At 38.6% G+C, this 15,135-nt stretch overlaps 1 protein-coding gene across 3 annotated transcripts in view; it reads left to right on the top strand.

The window, feature by feature from the left end:
* The window catches only part of GPC3 (glypican 3), a 454,889-nt gene that overhangs the window by 35,064 nt on the left and 404,690 nt on the right, over window positions 1-15,135 (top strand). For all 3 annotated transcript variants that reach the window (XM_032260236.1, XM_032260237.1, XM_032260238.1), the window contains exon 2: window positions 1,188-1,349. In XM_032260236.1, coding sequence (XP_032116127.1) covers window positions 1,188-1,349 — 162 coding nt within the window. The remainder of the gene's footprint in view (window positions 1-1,187; window positions 1,350-15,135) is intronic.

Genomic DNA, 15,135 nt, shown 5'->3' with positions numbered 1-15,135 from the left:
GTTTCTTTACATTGGGCTAAAACATTTTCTTTTAACTCACAGAAGTTTCTTATTATCCACCTTCTGAAGCCTAAATCTGTTAATGGAACGCACTCGTTCTCCATCAGGCCTTGTTCCCTTGTTGATGAGGAACTGTGGTCTCCTGTAGAGGGAGAGGCATTCTGATTTTGGGTGTTCTCAGCCTTTTTACGCTGATTTCTTCCCATCATTGTAAATTTATCCACCTGTCTTCTTTGTAATTACCGACTTTCAAATTAGGTCTCTGAGTGGACGTCCAACTTGTTGATTCCAAGCGCCGGAATCTGAGCAACCCACTGTGCTGGCCAAAACAGCGGCATTAAGATTCATGGTGCTTTTCTGCCCGGGAATCTCCGGTCTGGCTTCCTTCTTGAGTCCCTTTTTCAATCAGCTGAATAGGCGACTCTGCCTTCCCAGAGCTCCAAACGTCGACCAAAATGGGACCCAGTCCCATTCACTCTGCACCAAGAACCGCCGCGCCGGCCACAAGAGTCGTGCTGGCGACCTGTGGGGCTCCTCTGCTGGGAATCTCCTGGTCCGTGAGCAACAAAAATTCATCTGAAAGTGTGGCATCCTCTCGTTCTCTGCGCTTTCACTGGGAGTTACAATCCTGGGCTGCTAGTAATCAGCCATGTTGGATCTCTCTCCAAGACTGATCTTATAAAAGACAAATTGGTCTTAATATTCACTGAGTCCTAACATTTGCTAGTATTGGTGGAGGATATAAAATCGGATTCTCACTCACCTCCCTCATCCACATTCTGTATCTCCCTTACTTTACTTTTTAAACCTTGAAAACAAGCCAGGTGCCATGGCTCATGCCTGTAATCCCAGCACTTTGGGATTATGTAAATATCGGTGTTAAGTGATGTGGTTTTGGTGCTATAAATTAGTTTATGCAGAATTTATAAGTCAATTCTAGGCAATTAATTCTCATGGTTATTCAAAAAGAGTCAGTCATAAGGACAATTGGGAGAAAACAGGGATTAGTTAAGATGAAACATTAATTTTAAATAATTAAAATTTTACTGTATCTCAAAAGAAATGGATGTTTGCCCTGTTTGCCATGTGTGAGTGTGTGCGTGTGTTGGGGGGGTGTGGGTGTTGGTGTGTGTTTGTGAGAGAGAGAGATCCTGCTTACTGAAACATGAAAACCTTGTTTGTTTCAGGATCAGATTTGCAAGTATGTCTCCCTAAGGGCCCAACATGCTGCTCAAGAAAGATGGAAGAAAAATACCAACTAACAGCACGATTGAACATGGAACAGCTGCTTCAGTCTGCGAGTATGGAGCTCAAGTTCTTAATTATTCAGAATGCTGCAGTTTTCCAAGGTGAGTTCTGGGGATCAGTTTAGATGTGCTGCTCAATGGCATCATTATTTGGACACTAGGCTTTCAAGTGCTAAGTATAATTTATAAATTACCATTCCAGCATTAATGCTTGATATTAAAAACCTCCCAGTGAGAGATTCTGGTTAAAAACAAAACAAAACACATTTTCAGAGAAGCTTCATTTCAATCTTTGGAAAGATGGGTATTGTCAAAAAATCATTGTCCAAGGACATTCTCTTTACCTTTATATAAAGGTTATAAATGTCTACAGAAAGAATAAATAATATTTTCTCACAGCTTGATTCAAAAACAAACAAACAAAAAGGTTTCCTTAAATACTGAGCCCAGTTTTCTCCAGGAATGAGTTGGATGCTTGTGGGACACATGTAAACTCCTTCTGACCACTAGGACCATTTCCATTTAAGAGGGAGACACTGGCTTGTTGGCTCAACATTTTCCCATTTGTTTGAGTGGTGATCTCTCCTCTCTTTGTGACTTTCACTTCTTACCATGTCTGTGCATGATTGCGAAAGAAGCTGTTGTGGCATTGCCAGAATGGGTAGTAAATGACAGTTCTCCTTGCTAACTTCTAGGACTATCACAGCAGGATGGGGAATAGGTCCCTCAATTCTAACACCCAGCTAGGAAGATGATGATGACGATGATGGAGGCGGTGGTGGTAGTGGTGATAGCAAACACTTACATGGCACTGTGTATTAGGTACTCTTTTAATTAGTTTACATATATTAGTTCATTTTTTTTTTTTTTTGAGACAGAGTCTTGCTCTGTCGCCCAGGCTGGAGTGCAGTGGCGCGACCTTGGCATACTGCAACCTCCACCTCCTGGGTTCAAACGATTCTCCTGCCTCAGCCTCCTGAGTAGCTGGGATTATAGGAACCTGCCACCATGCCCAGCTAATTTTTGTTTGTATTTTTAGTAGAGACAGGATTTCACCATGTTGGCCAGGCTGGTTTTGAAGTCCTTACCTCAAGTGATTTGCCTGCCTCAGCCTCCCAAAGTGCTAGAATTACAGGCATGAGCCACCATGCCCTGCCATATATTAATTCATTTAATCCTCACATTATAATTATGAGTGGATATTAGTATCCTTATTTTGTCAATGGAAATCTAAGGCTCAGAATGGTTAAGTAATTTGCTCAAGGACACAAAATTAATCAATAAATGGCAAAGGCAGGATTTGAACCCAGGTTTCATGGCTCTTAGAGTCAATTCTTTTAACTCTCCCCATTGACTGTCTCTTGTGACTGGGAAAATTAATTATGGATATTCACAATTAACTAATTAATTAATTATCAGGTTTTCTTCTATCCCTCCTCAAGCAGAGGGAATCAGCTGCTTTTTTCTTGCTTCACCAAGAGAGGATCAGGGTCAGATAGAAAGATAACACTTCTGACTGCTTGACATTGCAAAGCTTGAGATTTATGGCACTGTTACAAGAATTAACCTCTGAATTGCAAGGTAGGTTGATTATAGTTTATTTTGTGTATTACAATGAAATCATTAGAATTAGCTAAGAAAATCATTCAGATTAGTCAATAAAGGCTACATTCATAACAGTTCCTTGGGTCAAAGTCTTAGGGGATATTAGGTTGATTATATGAAGTATAATATATAAGCCTGAAGTATTTGTTAACGTATTTGTGCAGTCAGACTCTTGTGAAGAGTTTGTTGAGACTAATAATTTGGTGATAGAATGAATAATTTAGGCAGATTTAAAAAATACATGTAGCATTCATGAACTTCTTAGATTGATTTTAGAGTTGATCTATTGGATAAAAGTGGGGTGATAAGAAATGATGTGATATGAGAATTGAGTTGAAGCAGAGAGCTGAATCTTACTCTTTGGGGTATCATCCCTTTTTAGAACAGAGTATTAGTGATTTGTTTAATTCCAGAATAACCAAGCTCACAGATATTACCTTACCATCCTTGTCTAGCTGGAGGGGAGTGGTAGAGTGATCATAATGGTATTTTAATATGCACAGTAGCTGACATGGCTATCTATCTGAGGGCCCCAGCTGTCAGCATTTACATCTCTGTCCAGTTCTGCACTTTGTATACTGTGTTTTATAGATCTGGAAAATTGTCAGACCAGGAGAGAAAAGAAGTACTGACAAGATTTTGGTTGAATTAGTGTCCAGATAAGCCTGCTATAGCTTGGAGGCTCAATACTAGTCCTGTGAACAGAGGATAGAAAACGGGGACAGCATCTACTAATTGTATCTCTCTCTCCCTTTCTCTCTGTCTCTCTTTCACTTATACACATACACACACACTTTCTTTCTTGAATTGTGGGGATAGACAGAAGGTTAACCCTAGCAAAGGAACATGGAGACAATGAAATGATGCCTGAGCTCATTATTGCTAGTGCCCTCTACTTTGTCACCATCTGTACTCATTATTTATCTTGTTTCACTCCCTCTTCTCATTCTTTTCCTGCCTCACTTTTAGAAAAAATAAACCCCACAAAGAAAAATAAACCATGGTCCCAGACCTCAAGGTACTTGAACAATGTTTCAGAAGACATTGCCCCTAAATCCTTCTGTAACAAACATTTGGAGAGACAAGACTTCAAACGAGATCACTACGAGATGATGTATTATTAATTGCTAAGAAAAAGAAAGCATCCACTTCTTTTTTTCTTATGACCGTTTATTATTCCAATGAATTGAAATTAGGAGACACAATTGTTTTCCCCCTAAAATACATCCCCTCCTCAATATTCTGGTAGGCCAAATTAGTGAGAAAACCACCCCAATACTTGACTCACATGAAATTTGATGTGACAGCTTTTGCTAGCTATTTTCTCCATCACATGAAGTTGAAGAAAGCTCATCTTGATCTTGGCTTAGATCCACAATCTCTTTAGCATTCCTTCACTAGTCCACATTGGGGGTATTTAAGCAGTGAGTGCTTTCTGCAAAAATATGTGCACAGTTCCACGAGCAATCCTTACTGCCTCGATTTGGATTTTATGTCTTCATTTGCAGGAAGCCTTTGCCCTCATAAATGAGCCTGGGGCCCTTTGCTACAGTGGTTGGAGTACTCTATTGCTAATGTTGTTTTGATAATGATTAAAGCATTTAAAAAAGTTCTTCTTTATTTTCAATCTTTGCATTGCCTCGTTTCCTAAATTTAATTTACTTAGATGTACTTAGTAAAATGGGGCAGCACAATTGTTTTTTGTTTCTGCTTAATTAATTCTTTCTGAAAAACTCCACTAAAAGTAGATTTTCCTTTCTCGTTTTCTTTTTTTCTCCCGTACCTTAAAATAATTATGATGATAATAATAGTGCTTACTATACGATGCTGACTTTTACATGATTATCTCATTTAATTTTCCCAACAGACCTACAAGGTCTGTACTGTAATTATTTCCATTTTACAGATGAGGAAACTCACTGATGCCACAGCTTGTTCTGAGCCATCATGTGACATGACTTTCCTTGTTCTTAGTGTGCTTGAGGTAAAACAAAACTGAGAAGTTGGATTTGTGATTCTTGTGAAGAAAAATGGAATAGAATTCTGAAATTTTCATCATCTCACAACCACCTCTATACCTTCAAGCCTTGAGTTCTATTTTCTTTGTAGGATTTTATTCTGATTTTCAGCCTTGTACTATCAAGAAATATTTGGGGTACATCCAGGTCTTTTCTAGATGTTGGATGATTCTAGTCTTTCCCAAGGTACCACTGACTTTGAGTGATAACAGACTCTTTTATACAAGGCAATACCTTGCTTTTTCTGGAAGTTGCCTATCCTACAACTTGAACTCTCCTTATCAGAAAGAAAAAATGGTGGTTAAGCAGGAAATTATCTCATCTGGAAGGTCTTTAAGTCCTTGTTTAGAGCCTACTACTGTTCCATGCTTATGCGTAGTCTTTATACATTTGATTTTCTGGCTTTCTAGTCAGTAATAGAGAAGCAGTTAAATAGAAGGGTGGTGGAAGGCTGCTAGGGGAAGGTACATATGAGCAGCAAGAAGTTATAAGCAACATTAAGGGTGGGGGACCTAAAAGTGGACTTAAGAACTCACTAAATGTGGCAGTTGGAGACATTTAATAGAGGACCATACTCCTACATGCCACAATGGCTCCTGTATTACATTAGGTCCAAGTGATGTTCACAATGATGGTTACAAGTAAATATGGAAAGTTCAACTTATGTTCACTGTCTTTTTCTTAATATTTCCATTTTAAATGGCTAAAATGAATTTTTTCAGTGCTTAAGATCACTGAAAGAAACAAGGGACTTAGAGTCAGAAAATCTAAGTTTGAATTCTAGATCTGCATTTATAAGCTTTATGGTTTGGGGCAGTTATTTAGACTCCAGTAGCCTCAGTTTTCTTATCTGCAAAATGGGGATAAAACTTGCAGTCCTGCTTACTTTTGTAAAGTAGAAATCATGAATGTGAAAATGTCTGGAAAACTGTAAAACACCATATGCATGCATTATCCAGACAGCTCATTTATGTGGACTGCTTCACCCCAGGTGGTGCCAAATAAATGATGCATTATCATTACAGACATTAACCTCAACAAGGCTGGAGTTCATGATGTACTTCAACAACTTTTGCCACATATATAGATGATATATATGCAAACAGCTCCAGTGCACAGGCGAAAGAGTACTTAGGCAAAAGACTCTTTGAGAAAGGGGTTTATTTTATGCATGCTTGGATGTGAGGCTGTACTGTTTGAAATGTCAATACTGCCAGGAGCAATCCTTTTTTCAGCTTCCTGAAGCTCCTCTTCTGGCTAGTATCTGGTATATTTCATATACGAATAAGCGGCTTGATCAGAAAGGGTTCGTTGGTTCAGGCCATATTTTAATTGCATTTTTTGGTCCACACTATTATGGCAGAGAGGAGGAAAAGGTGAGTATATGGGTATATAAGTCTAGAGATCTTCAGCTGATCCTTATTCAGTATTGGCAAACTTGCTTTCTTCTACCTACTTTCTGTGGAGGTGAAAAAGACATCTCTGCATGAGGGGCAGGGTGGTGTTTCTGTGCCTCTTCTGTTGTTTCTCTCCCCTATTTTCTGTTTCCATTAGCTCTTGGCAGTTTTTAGACCTTTTCTGTCAGATTCCTGTCTCTCCCACTCCCCCTAAATAAAATTGACCTTGGTTAGAATACCCTTTTCCGTCAGCTCACAGCAATTTCTCCAGACATTTCTGCTTGAAATAACTGTTTAGGGACATTATTCAAGCAAAGCTTTTTTCCTTCACAGTTAATATGTGACTCAATAATTGCTTGAATGTTGATAAACATGTTTTTGAGATTCAGTCATTTGCTAATTTAGTTTTTATTATGTAGTGGGGGTTTTAAGTGAGTACTGAGCCATTTTTCTCCATTTCACAATTGTTTCCCCCTGACTAGCCTGACAGTTCTGCCCACACTCCAGCTCTGCGCAGGCTGAGCCCCATTGCATCCCCAACTCTAACTGGCCGCCAGTCTCTCACAACCCTTTTTTGGTTAAAAATAATGTATGGGAGAGAATAATTACCTTGATGTCTAAACATCAATTTGCCAGTGCTAAATATAATAGCACTAAACTGAATAGAAGAATTTTAGGAACGTAAACCATGACCATGAGTGAAGTTATATATCCTCAAAAATGTAAATTATTAATCAAACGGCTCATCTGTAGAGCAAAGCTCTAGTAATCCCATTATAAAAGAGTGAATTTCTCATCAGAGCCCAGAAGATGCTGGCTTTAATTAGTGGACTTTTATGGCACCAACTCAAAGACATATTTTGGTTACAAAGTTTTTAAAACTGCAATTCTTTAATTATTAGGGCTATTGGAAAAACAACTGGAAACTGAGTGTTTAAAGCCAGTTCAGTTTTAAAGTAAAAACTTTTGGATTCAATTCAATCTTAAAATTCTGTGGCTTCAGTAGAGCCAGAGGCTGGGGGAGTTACAAACCTTTCTTGGGCCCTCTGTTGATTTAGAAGTCAGTCATTAGGCTGAAAACTGTTTAATGAAAAGAGCTTAGAAAAATGACTCAGTGTGCCGCCAGGACTATTCTGGGGCCAACCATGAGGTGAGGAGATCATGCAGATGAACTCTTTTACCCCAGCCCATCACCCTTGATTGAACAGGGTCCTGAACTCATGCCCTTGATTTAACAGGGCTCTGAAGTCACCTCCTCTTGCGGTCATCATCACTGCACACCTTTCTCACTAGTGGGCTCAACAAAGCACATTAAAGGACATTGTCCCTGCCCTCTAGAAGCTTCCAGGAGAAACACCACTTTTGCTTAGAGTGCTTACTCTCCACCTCCCCCGACCAACATGGATCTGTTTACTTTCTGAAAACATATGTTCCTCCTCCTCTTTCTGTCTCACTGAGTTGCAGTACCTGATATTGGACTAATGAAGCATATGTTTGAGAGATTTGAATTCTCCTGTCAGTAGAGTGGAGGTAGAAACAGTTTCCCTCTAAGCTGCAAGTGGTAACATAGAAATTAAAAGTCCCCTTCCGTCTATTGACTGTGAGATGCCTCCAGAGGCTAAGGCACCTGTTATCTCCTTTTCCTTTATTGCACTTTTTGTCACCAGGTCTCATTTCTTCCTGCATACTTCCTCACGTCATTTTCCTACATTCCATTCCCCTTTGCCCTCTATGGGTCACAGTTGTCTCATTTATCATATGCAGATGCCTTTTGATTTTAGTTCATCTCTGATTTCAGTTCCAGGCTCCGTCAGCTCATGTCTAGACTACCAGCAAATGCACACCTGGGTTTCATGCCTTTAGTCTCCCTTGCTTCCTGGTTCAGCAATGGAGTGTAATGATTAAGAGTGCAGGTTCTAGGAGGCATCTTGGCAGGGTTTGAATGAGTCTGGGTGAGGGTAGGCAGGCCGGTGTGGAGAGAAGAAAGTGGAGGGCTTGGGTGAGGATTAGAAACCTCCTCTCTGAACATGTACTGCATCGGACAGAGATGAAAGAGAAGTTTCCTGTTCTAAAGTGTTTTTCTTATATTATCTCATTTAAATCTCACAACAACCATAGGAGGTGGGTACTTTCATTAGCCTCATTTGACCACTGACAAAATAGAGGCTTAAAGAGATTAGGTGACTTATTTAAACTACCACCCAATAGATGGCAGAGACAAGAATTGAGCACAGGAAGTACAGCTCCACAGCCTGTGCCCTTAAAACAGTGCTATATGTGTTATATAACCACCGTGTATTTTGTCTCATACTCATAGGCGGTCTCCTCAATTCTAGCTTTCTTCCTTGCAAGGGAACTTTATTGTATTTAATTAAAAAACCATTGGCTGAGCAAGTGGCTAGCATGTCTAAAGGCAGTTACTGTGGGGGATTCAAAGAGAAAAACTACCTCATGCCTACATTCAAGTAGATCAAAATTCAGAAACCAAGACATTTGTATACAAATAACTTGGGTACAAGTCATCCTAAGAGAAACGTAAGAAAAACCTTAGCAGTTTTCTAAGGGGAGTAGAGGTGAATCCAGGTTTTGTAGAGCTCAAAGCTTATATAATTGGGGGACCTTCTTTAAGAAAAAGAAGACAAAATAAAAAATACAAAATGCTCAGGGCTATTCTTTGAGGGAGTGTACAAAGGTGGGGTCCCTGTAGCTTAAGTTTCATTGTTTAACAGAAAATTACTTTTTTTTTTTTTTTGAGCCGGAGTCTCACTCTGTCACCCAGGCTGGAGTACCGTGGCCTGATCTTGGCTTACTGCAACCTCTGCCTCCTGGGTTCAGGTGATTCTCCTGCCTTAGCCCCCTGAGTAGCTGGGATTATAGGTGCCCGCCATCATGCCTGGCTAATTTTTGTATGAAAATTCACTTTTTAATGATAGTTTAGGGTTGGAAGAGATTAACTCCAGTCAGAAGGTAGAGATTCTTGGAAGAGATTGCCTGTGTGAATTCTCCAGATAGACATGCTGTTGATCAAGGAGAAGAGATGAGGGAATTGGGTAAATCAGTGCACATCTTTTTCTCAATTAAACTCAAACTCAAATTATTATTATTTTTCTTTGAGATAGGGTATCACTGTGTTGCCCAGGCTGGAGTGCAGTGGCATTATTTTGGCTCACTGCAGCCTCCACCTCCCGGGCTCAAGGGATCCTCCCACTGCAGCCTCCTGAGTAGCTGGGACTACAGGAACGTACCACCACACTCGGCTAAGTTTTGTATTTTTTGTAGACATGGGGTTTTGCCATGTTGCCCTGACTAGTCTCAAACTCCTGGGCTCGAGCAATCTGCCTGCCTTGGCTTCCCAAAGTGTGAAATTAGAGGTGTGAGCCACCATGCCTGGCCAAATTCAAATTATTAATTGCCTGTTAGATACTAGCCTTTCTGGACTCCTTGGCTGTGCTTATAGTCTCTCACTTAGACTTCCCTCTTGAAAGGGCCAAACACCTAGGAGGCAGCAAGGGGCATAGTGTGACGGCCATGTGGTCTGGCTTCTGCAGACTGGTGTCTAAGTCCTAACTCTGCCCTTTCCTCTCTTCGTGACCAAGGGCAGGCCACTTCTCTCTGAGCCATTCATTAAAGAAGATTAAATCAGATGAGTGCTGTGAAGAACTCAGCTCTATTGTGACCCGTAGGAATCAAATGCACAGTAGCCATTGTTTTTATTATTCCCTCTTGTGCGTTTCTAAGCATAATTATGTATGAAATATAGTATCTTTGCTTTACAGTAATGAATGTCACGTATCTGTCACATATACATTTTAAGATCCTTTTTTATGTTTTAGTATAATTATAATTAATGTCAAAATGCTCTAAATACGCACTCATAATCCTATCACTCAGATAACCACTTGTAACATTTTTATGTGTTTTCTTCTTTTCTTTCTCTGTGTGTATGTGTATATTTTAAACCTTACAGTATACAGTTTCTAAATGGTCCCCTAGTGGTCTGAATGACTTAATGTAGCCTCTAGATCTAACCAGCAAAGGGAGACTGATTCCATTGGATTATATTAGGAAAGGAAGGGAACAAAAATGTTGAAAGGAAATTGGAATGCTTATGACACTCCCCTCCTTTGGTCAAAATTCTTTAGCATTACTTCTGAACCCAATTAACTGAAATGTCATCATTGGATTGCATTTCTTCCCTCTCCTGGGAACCTGTGCTTTTCTTTTCTAGCACTCATCAGGTTGCAGTGGTACATGAGTATGTATGCTTATTTGATTAACACGGGTGTCCTTGACTAAAGAATGAACCTTCTGTGGATAAGCCTTTTGTCTATTCTACTATATCCCTCTGTCTCCAGATGAGACAGTAAACTCTCAGTAAATGTTTGAATGAACACATATACATACATACACACATACACTCTCACACAAAATTAAAATAAATAGTATTGATAGAAATAGATTTCCAACTGTTCCCCTTGCCCTGCAATAACTGCCAGCATGACCAAACAGAAAAGAAAAGATAGATCCTGTTGCATGCAGCATTTACTTCTAGGTTTTAAAAGCTGCTCAGATATAAGATCTTAAAAGTCTGGATAATGGGGTTTTGCCCATTGAGATGGAACATCTGTTTCTCTAAGCCTCTGCCTCAGCTTCTGGCCTCATAACTCCTAGGCTTGCTGGATGTCTTTTCTTCCAGGATGACCTAGCCTCTTCCCAGAACATTGTGAACTCTAAGATTCAGTGCCACAGATTTGCACCTTGTGAACAAGAATCATGAGAATGGTGACATCTGTCACCTTGTCCAAACACATTTTCTTTTGTGTCCAGCACCCTTTCACAAGGACCTGAAGGGAAGAGAAGCTTGCTTTTCTTGAAAGACTTGTGGCAAGCAGACATACTTGTATTTATTTTAATTTTTCCAACTTCCCTTCAAAAAGGTGGTATTAATCCCATAAGGAAACTAAAACTAAGAGAGTTTGGTAAAGTAGGCAAGTTAACTCAATGCTAAATAGTTGAGTTGCTAGACCCATGACTGCTGAATTTAAATTATGCTATTCTCCTATATTGCTATGTGTTCTCTCTCAATAGTGTTGCTAGTGCCTCAAATTTGGAGACTATTCACATAATCTTACCTTTCCTTAGAGTTTTATATTTGATATTTTAGTGGAAGTCACAATGGCAGAACAGATAGTCCTTTGAGTCAAATAGTCCTGTATTCACATATTCTTGTTGCTCACTAGTTACGTAACCCTGTTTTACAAAATGAGGATTATAATTACAACCTTATAGCACTGCTGTGAAAGTAAGCCATATATTATGTCAAACATTTACCATATTGCTTGGTATAAAATAGGTGCTTAATAAATGGCAACTATTTATACTCTTCAAAGTTAAAGATTAAGATTCTCATTCTTGTATCTGTTTATAGTTGTTTGTCTTTTATCAACTCTAATCAATTGGAATTTGACATGGGTATGGGAATTTGATTAGACATAGGTAGGACTAAGGTTGACAAATTAAAAAAGGACTTGTCGCCGGGCGCGGTGGCTCACGCCTGTAATCCCAGCACTTTGGGAGGCCGAGGCAGGTGGATCACGAAGTCAAGAGATCGAGACCATCCTGGTCAACATGGTGAAACCCCGTCTCTACTAAAAATACAAAAAATCAGCTGGGCCTGGTGGCACGTGCCTGTAATCCCAGCTACTCAGGAGGCTGAGGCAGGAGAATTGCCTGAACCCAGGAGGCGGAGGTTGCGGTGAGCCCGAGATCGTGCCATTGCACTCCAGCCTGGGTAACAAGAGCAAAACTCCATCTCAAAAAAATAAATAAATAAATAAATAAATAAATAAGGACTTGTCAAATAAACGAATAGTTTGAACAAAATTGTAGTGAGGAACCATTACCTGATTTAAAAGAATACTTTTTAAAATAAATTTTTTAGTCTGCATTTAAAAAATCAATAATCAATAGGTTCATTAAAAAGTATTCTTGTCTATTTGTTAAGATAGGTTTCTAGAAACCAATGGATTATTTAATCATTCCTGATTATGTGAGACCTTGAAAGTAATAGAGCAGTATTTATTTCAGGGTAATCTTTTTTAAAAACAAGTTTTTACTACACAAATAAGTATTTCATTTTTAATTAGAGAAAATGAAAAAAACACAAAGAAATAAAAACGTGGAAAATAAAATGATCCTGAGTCTATCCACGAGGGGATAACCACTATTAACATTTTGGCATATCATCTTGCATACTTTTTATTCATACATAGGCATATGTATATTTTTTTAAAAATTGGCTATACTGCTTTTACAAGTAGCCATCTTTCCATGTCAATAATATACTTCTGTAACACAATATAAATATAGCATGTAGGGGCTACCCTTTACTTAGTAATGTGGATATTTCATATGTTATTAATCCAGCCCTCTCTACTGTTGGAAATTTAGGTTGTTTTCAGTAAGCCACAGTGAACTAAATAATGTCCATTTAATTAAATATTTATGCACATCCTTAATTATTTCCTCAGGATAAATTATTGGAAGTGGAATTGCTAGGTCAGAGGCTGTGCAGTTTTTAAGGTTTCTCATATTTATTGCCTATTTGATTTTAATAAAGTTTGTATGTGCTTTCATTTTATTTCTTTTTAAAAATTTTCTAAGTTTTAATTTTTGTAGGTACATAGTAGGCATATATATTTATGGGGCACATTAGATGTTTTGATACAGGCATGCAATGTGATATAAGCACATCGTGGAGGTTAAGAATGTCCATTTTCCTATTTGCCATTTGCCATTTGATCATAAACCCAGTTTGGGTGAAAAAAATAGTACTGTTTGGTTGCCAGTGAGATTTGTTGATCACTTGTACCTTTTATTCTGTGATTTTTCTCACTAAAATTTTTTCATCATTTGGAAAAATTTAAGTATACATTGTCCCTTACTAGATGCCCTTTTCTTATTGATTTCTAATGGCTCTTTATATATTTAGAATACTAACCCATTTTGTGTAAGTTGTTTTAATTGATTTGTTAATTCAAATTTTCTTTTTTGTGGGAGTTTAAAAATACTTTTAGTCAAATGTATCAATATCTTAATTTGGTTTCCAATGTATTCTTTGATTCTTTACTAATTGATATTGGCCTTAGCATGAATCAAATATGTGATCTATTTCCTGTTCTGACACCAGCTGCGTGGAAATAGGTAGGTAATTCAAAGTCTCTAAGTTTGTTTTCTTATATGAAAGTTGGTAACATCTGACCTGCCAACCTGCTGGAGCTCTTGAGGATCAAAAGAGGTAATATATATGAAAATGTTTTGAAAGTTTAAATAACTATTATAGTTGCTATTCAGCTGTCCCCTGGCACTTATCAGTCTGTACTATATCAGCATTGCCTTTCTTCCTCTGGATCTGAAACCTTTTGGCCTTGTAGTAGGAAGTAATTTTGGTCTAGACATGCCCTGGAGCCTGTGCCCTGGTAGCTAGAAGGGTGCTCTAGAGGTTGGTGAAATGTAGGCTGCCACCAGTCTTTTTGTTTGGAGTGTGAATTCTGGGCATCCTTCCCAGCTGGAGAAATGGGACCTGGAACTATTCTTTGATGTAATATGTGTTTACTCCTACATGCCCCAGTCCTTGAAGGGTAGCTTAAGAAACCCAGCCAGTGAGGCCAAAGTGCTTATTCTACCAACAGTAGTAGTAGGTGGGGGAAAATCCCTAAGATTGCTATCCATACTCCTCTTGTTTGGTGCCTGGAAAAACAGTACGCTTTCTAGCAATTAACATTTGAAACAGATATACTGGTCTGTCAGATAAATCTGTGGCTTAGCATTGTTTTGTGGTACAAATTCTGGAAAGAGTTGTTTATTAGGAAAACGTTTTTAAAAAAATTGTGAGATGACCACAGTTCTCCCTGTCTAAATGCCAGATTAAAAAACAAAAAACAAAAAACAGGAAAAACAATTAAAGTATCTCATGCATCAAAGTAATCATTAGTGGAAAACTAAGTATGTTCTTTCTGGCAATCTCTGCCAGTTGGTTGAGATGGCTTATTGTGGAAGAAGAGGCTTAAATGCTGCACATATTATTTCAAACATAACCTTGAGGGTTTTTGTTTTTGTTTTGATGGGAGGAGAAGATAGTGTACACTTGCAAAGAATTAAGCCTTCTTGAAGGCCAGAGACCTCTGGAAGGTTGGTGAGGTTAAACATTTGAAGTTACCCGATTATTTAAGTGAAAGAGAAATAAAGTTAACTAAGCTTACTAAAAGTGTGCTATGTGCTAGACTTGAGTAATCTTCATAACATTAATAACACCATTAGGTATTATTATCCCCATTTTGCAGATGTGGAAACTGGGGTTAAGAGCTATTAAGCAATTTGTCCAAGGCCATGTAACCAGTAAGTGGCAGCATTAAGTTTCTAACTTCTAAGTTACTGCCCTTTTCATTGAGCCACACGGTCTCCCTTGGAGTTAGAAGATAAAAATCAGCTTTAAAACTCATCAAAATGATCATAGAGGGTTTTGAAAAATACAAAACACTGTTAGGAGTCTGTACAGTAATAGAGAAATAAACAAAACACCCCAAGAATGGCCCCAAACTTTTATTTGGCAGAGGCTTCAAATTCCGTTGATATGAAACAATTCTCTGTAGGGACATACTAGGGTGAGTTAATTGTACCCTGGGTACTCTATGGCAAGGTGGCAGCCTTTCCTATTGCCTCATAAAGAATTGCACACACTCCCTTCAGAGTTCATTTTAGTACTTTTCAGCCTGACATCTAAAGTGGCTGCTACCCTGACAAACACAATCTGGCCAGATGTTGTTATTTTGCACTACATTTAATTTCTTCCTGCCAAAGATTTAGGCT

Source organism: Sapajus apella, unplaced genomic scaffold, assembly GCF_009761245.1.
Source record: "Sapajus apella isolate SASKATOON/1434 unplaced genomic scaffold, GSC_monkey_1.0 scaffold115, whole genome shotgun sequence".
NCBI lineage: Eukaryota > Metazoa > Chordata > Mammalia > Primates > Cebidae > Sapajus > Sapajus apella.
Note: the sequence above shows the minus strand (reverse complement) of the source record. Positions and strands in the feature narration are given on the sequence as shown.